Source organism: Clytia hemisphaerica, unplaced genomic scaffold (assembly GCF_902728285.1).
Source record: "Clytia hemisphaerica strain Z4C2 unplaced genomic scaffold, Clytia hemisphaerica genome assembly, whole genome shotgun sequence".
Taxonomy (NCBI): Eukaryota; Metazoa; Cnidaria; class Hydrozoa; order Leptothecata; family Clytiidae; genus Clytia; species Clytia hemisphaerica.
Window position 1 is genome coordinate 1 of NW_027103552.1, and position 5,779 is coordinate 5,779.

Consider the following 5,779-nt stretch of genomic DNA (forward strand, 5'->3'; position numbering starts at 1 on the left):
GTTGACATTTATTGGTATTTTAAGGGGGGGGGGCCCTTTTAATATTTTCCTGAATTGAAGTTCGGGGGGGGGGGAGAATGACATTTTCAGGCTTTTTACTATTAAAATAATACCTCATCGGTTATTTCGATTTGAGAGGGGTGTTAATGGCTTCCAGGCTATTTTCTGAGTTTATTCGGACCTTTCCCAAGATTTTAGATCCTCACAACTTAAGTCTCATAAGTCTCAACTCTCAAGTAACTCATCCTACTTTCCACAAAGCCAGTATATCTATTCATGAGTCTGTTTTCTTATTCTGCAAAAACATTCCACAGCTCTATTAAATTAAAAACACAGACAATTCATTCCAACTCTTATTCGAGACTTTACAGTCAAAACATTGTAAACTCTCGAGTCATTAAAATGTTATATTAAAGTGAAGACATCGCAGTTTTGAATTGAACAATTAGGTTACGTCACGCGCTATCTTTTGTTTTGATGATTGGTTCAGTAAATGCAATCTTTATGTAAGCTCAGCGTTTTTGAAGCAGCGATTCAGACCAGCGGAAAACATAATGTCAATATGGCTTTTCCCCCGACGGATTTTTCTCCGAACGGACGTTTCCCCAACTATGACCGGACATTTCTCCGAACGAACGGACGATTCCCCGACGGATTTTTCCCCGACGGATGTTTCTCCGACATGACATGTTTAATCATCGAGATTTCTCTTTGTAACACAAGATAGCTGCAAAACCTCAACCTATTTATTTAATTAGGTTGCCGTCCTTTTCAAAAAATCTTTGAAGTTTTCAAAAGAGAATTCCGACTTTGCTAATTCCGAAACGAAAATATTGCCACCTGCAAAGCGATAGTTTTTATTAGCCTCCGTCTCAGAACGCGGTCAGAAAATTTTGCGGATAATTTCACAGCGAAAATGCATCCAGTGAAATGTGAGTAATGTATCATGATTCAAGTCGACTGACATGATTATACACATAATACATGTTACAAGTTCTGCCTACGGATTCTCAAGCTCGGCTATAATAAAACTATTACATGTTAGTAGCAGACCCGACTGACCAATGTTATGTAGCAGGTTGGAACACGAGTTTCTGCTGGAAAGATGCAGTTTGTTTTCAAGTTAAATCTTCAAAATAAAACAAACTGTGTGGGTTTCTTTACTTCCAAACAACCTACCAACAGTTTTGGAACACTCCATAATAAAGGAAGATGGCTCTTCTAGTGGATTGACTTTCTGATACCCCATATAAACACGATGTGACATGAAAGTGAAGAGACATGATTTGTTGGTTTTTGTTTGATTTGTTGACTCATATATCTCATGGCAAATGGGATAGGAAATGACTTTTCATGTATTTCTTGGCTCTACATATGATACCTCAAACTTTGAACACCTCCAGAATGTTGAAAAAGCATTTTACGAGATAAGTTTCACTTATAATTTTCATGGAAATTTTTAATCGACAGATTTGGCTTGGCGTCAGTTTTGTTTGGTTGATGTTTGGTATGGCAATGAAATGCCACACAGTCACTCTACAAATGATGCCTCCAGCCATGATTGATATCAGAATGTTGGAAAAAAAACATTTTACGAGAAATTGTTGATAGAAATTATATTGACTTATTTTTACAATTTTGGCGGTGTGGGTTTAGTTGGTTGATAATGTTTACACTGTGGGATGGTTTTCAAAAAACTGATATATTGATTGTTGTTTGTTGGAATTGATTACCAAAAAAAAAGAGAACCTTTTTTTGATAAATACTTTACTTTTTTCATGGATCGAAAAAACCGTGTGGATAGTATGTCTTGTAGTAACCGATCCAGTGTCTGTTTTCACATTTTGAAAGCTCTATATTGAAGCTCTGACTAGCTCTGTTTTTAAAACTTTGAGCCATGTTTTTTTCTTTGTTGCTATTAAAGAATTGTCGTAATGTAAATTTATGGTAAAGTTTTAGTTTTTGAGAACTAAGTTTAGTTCATCAGTAGTACATACAGTAGTATTTTTTTCAGTAATCCTTTCTTGTAAATATAGTAACATTTAACCAGACTCATTGCCCTTGTAGAGAATGAGTGTTGTGAGGTTGTTCAATGATTTGATATAAGTTTCTTCTGTTAAAAAACCATTTCAAAATGTGGCGTGAGCTACCCTCACAACCTTCTCTGATTAAATGAAAATTTCCACAGCTTTTATAGCATATCAACATGTCAAAATATCTAACAATGTCATTAGGGAATACAATCATACAAAAGAAATAAGAGGGATTTCTAGATAAGCTAGAAATCCCTAATGACTAGATAAATTACAAACAAATTCTTGTAAGTCATTTGGGAATTAATACGTGTATCAAATAAACTATTCATTTTAAATGTAAACAAAATTCCGCATGTCATTTGGGAAAATGACGTCAGTTCAGCAGCAATTAAACACAAAGAAAAGCTCCTTTGGTGGAGCGTGCGTCGAAGTCAGTAATAACACAAGATGTTTTACAATATACCCCTCCCCTTAACGAACGTTGGGAAGTTCAAGTCTGTAGATCTTTGAAGTGGGTCGGAGGTATGTACCAGCATTCGTCTTTACATACGCCATTCGAATTCGATTGTCTCGTCCGGGTATTGTTTCCACAATAATACCAAGTGGCCATTGTCCTCTTGGTGCATCCATGTGCAGGAGGACCATATCACCAACTTGCAGGTTTCTCCTTTCTTCGACACATTTGCCTCTTGTTGTCAGTGTTGGGAGATATTCAGATCTCCATCTATTCCAGAAGTGTTCTAAGCACATCTGAATGTGCTTCCATCGTTTGCGATAGCATTTTGTTATGTCCAAATCTTTGTCTGTATTGAGTAGGACTTCTGCGTTGTTGAATCCTTTTAGCAGGTGGTTCGGTGTTAGTGCCTCTAAGTCTTTAGGATCTTCACTGATTGGAGTTAGTGGACGACTGTTCACGATATTTTCCACTTCAGTTATGAATGTCATAAGTTGAAATTCGGTTAATATTAGATTCTTCAAGGTGAATTTCATGCTTGTTTTGACGGTTCGAACTAGTCGTTCCCAGGCTCCACCCATGTGTGGCGCCGATGGAGGGTTGAATTGCCATTCAATCTCCCTGAGTGAACAAAATTCCCCAATATTGTGCTGGTTCAATTTTCTTAGTTCTTCTTTGAGCTCGTTTACCGCACCTTTAAAGTTTGAGCCACAATCCGAGAGCAGCTTCCTTGGTTTCTGTCTGCGACTGATGAAGCGTTGGAGTGCGTTTAGAAAATCGTCAGTTTCCATACTTTCTACAACTTCAAGATGGACGCATCGGACCGTCATGCATGTAAATAGTGAAACCCAGCGCTTCAGACGTTTGCGACCTTGTTTAACGAGGATTGGTCCAAAGAAATCCACACCAGTGTTGGTGAATGGTGGTTGGTTGAGTTGCATTCTGCTGTTAGGTAAGTCAGCCATCATTGGAATCTCAGGTTTGTTTTTAAATCTTTGACATTCCACGCACGCTTTGATGACTGTTTTGATTACTTGTCTTCCACATAATATCCAATATTTCTGTCTAACTTCGGATAAGGTTTGATTTACACCACTGTGACCATTCTCTTTGTGATATTTCTCAGCAATGAGTGATGCAACATGTCCTTTGGGGATAACGATTTGATGTTTTGCTTCAAATGAGACAGGGGCATTCTTAAGTCTACCGCCGATTCTCAAGATGCCATTTTTGTCCAGGAATGGTTTGAATTGATAGAGTTTGCTCTCCTTTTCAACTTCCTGTTTCTTTGTAAGGTCATCGATTTCTTCATCGAATTCTGATAGCTGAACATCCTTGATGACGATAATTGTTGCAGCTTTGATTTCTTCTGGTGTTAGGTAAGGTTTTCCTTTGTCTCGTTTCTTCTTGGAATTCTCACGTTTCCTTTTAGCTTCTGCTCGAAGGTTACGGGTGTAACGAAGAACCCAAGCCATGTAACGTACAATCTTGTTAAAGTTTGAGTAATCTGTGTAAGGTAAGCAGGTTGAATTGTCCTGTCTAATCATTGAAATGAAGGTTTTTCTGATTTCGGTATCACCAGGGTCGATTTCTTCAATTTTCTTGTCCTTCCAAGTTGATTCGTCTGCCATTAAGAATGATGGTCCTTTGAGCCAACTTCGTTTTTTGTTTCCATGAAGTAGTTCTTCTACGCTGAAGACTCCTCTTGTGGTAATGTCACCAGGATTTTCTTCACCATTAACGTGATGCCATTGTGTAGGTTGTGTCACTTCTCGAATTTCTGAGACTCTGTTTGCTACGAAGGTCTTGAAACGATTCCTTTCATTTGTTATGTATTGGAGGGTCAGTGTCGAGTCACTCCAAAAATGACTGTCCTCGATTGGCAAGTCAATTTCTTTGATGATTAATCTGTATAATCGTACTGCAATTGTTGCCGCACTTAATTCCAATCTTGGTAGAGGGACTTGTTTTGTTGGTGCAACTCTTCCTTTGGCTGATACAAAGCTAACGTTGATCGGTTCTGTGGTTGTTCTGAGATAAGCAACTGCACCATAGGCGTTTTCTGATGCATCGCCAAAGATATGTAGTTGAATCTTGGATGATATTGGAATGTTGTAGCATCTCTCCAACTTGAACATGTCGATAGTGGATAGGCCAGATTGCCATTTGTTCCACTTTCTTTGAATTTCGTAGTTGACTGGTTCATCCCAATTTGTGCCATCTTTCCATACATCTTGTAGTATCATCTTTGCAGTAGTGGTGAAAGGTGAAAGAAACCCCAGTGGGTCATACAGTGAGCTAACAACGCTAAGGATTCCTCTCTTGGTTGAAGAAGCGTTCACAATGTTTGGCAGGAATGTTAGCACATCTTCTTTGGTATTCCAAGTGATGCCAAGTGCTTTAGTAGAATGATTTTGTCCATCTTCCATCTGAATGTTTACTGAAGGTGATATCAATTCTTCTGGTACATTCTTGAGTAGTTCTGGGTCGTTGCTAACGAATTTGGTTAAGCGATTTCCGCCCAGCTTTGTGATGTCGATAACTTCTTTGATAAGTTGTTGACCAGTTTCGATGTTTTCTGTAGATTTTAATAGGTCATCCACATAGAACGATCGTAAGATTGTTTCAATGGTGCTTGGGTCGAAGTCTCCTAAGTGATCCCTTGCACACCTTTTTAGAGCATAGTTGGCACACGTTGGTGAGCATGTTGCACCCATGATATGAACCAACATTTGGTAGGTGTCTGGTTGATCAGGTGAGTCAATATCTTCTTTCCAAAGGAACCTCAATGATTGTGTGTCCTCTTGGTTGACTTTCACTTGATTGAACATTCCTTCAATGTCTGCGGAAAATGCAAAGTGGTGTGTTCTGAATCTCATTAGTACTCCAAGCATATTGTTAAGCAGATCTGGTCCAGTGTATAGAGCATCGTTTAAGCTTGTTCCTTGAAACTTTGCAGCTGCATCAACACACAAGACGAATTTTGCCTGGTTTGTTTGGGTTGAAGACGCCATAATGCGGCAGATACCATGTTCTTGGGTGTGCGGTAGCTGCCTCTTCTGACGTCATCTTTCTTGCATAACCAATCTCAAGATATTTGGTCATACTTTGGTCGTAAAGCTTTCGAAGGTTTGGTTCTCTTCTCAGCTTGTTTTGAAGTTGATGGAATCTTTTCTCGGCCACAGTACGGTTGTTTGAAAGTGTTACATCTTTCTTCCAAAGCATTGGTACTTGATACTTTCCATCAGCGAGAACAGTTTCCGATTCCAGCTTTTCGTGACACCGTTTA

General features: G+C 38.8%; 1 protein-coding gene across 1 annotated transcript; it reads right to left on the reverse strand.

The window, feature by feature from the left end:
* Positions 1–2,507: 2,507 nt before the first annotated feature.
* Positions 2,508–5,384, reverse strand: LOC136800338 (uncharacterized). Its single transcript, XM_067056973.1, has one exon. It carries the CDS (start codon positions 5,382–5,384, stop codon positions 2,508–2,510), a length of 2,877 nt encoding a protein of 958 aa, XP_066913074.1.
* Positions 5,385–5,779: the final 395 nt, after the last annotated feature.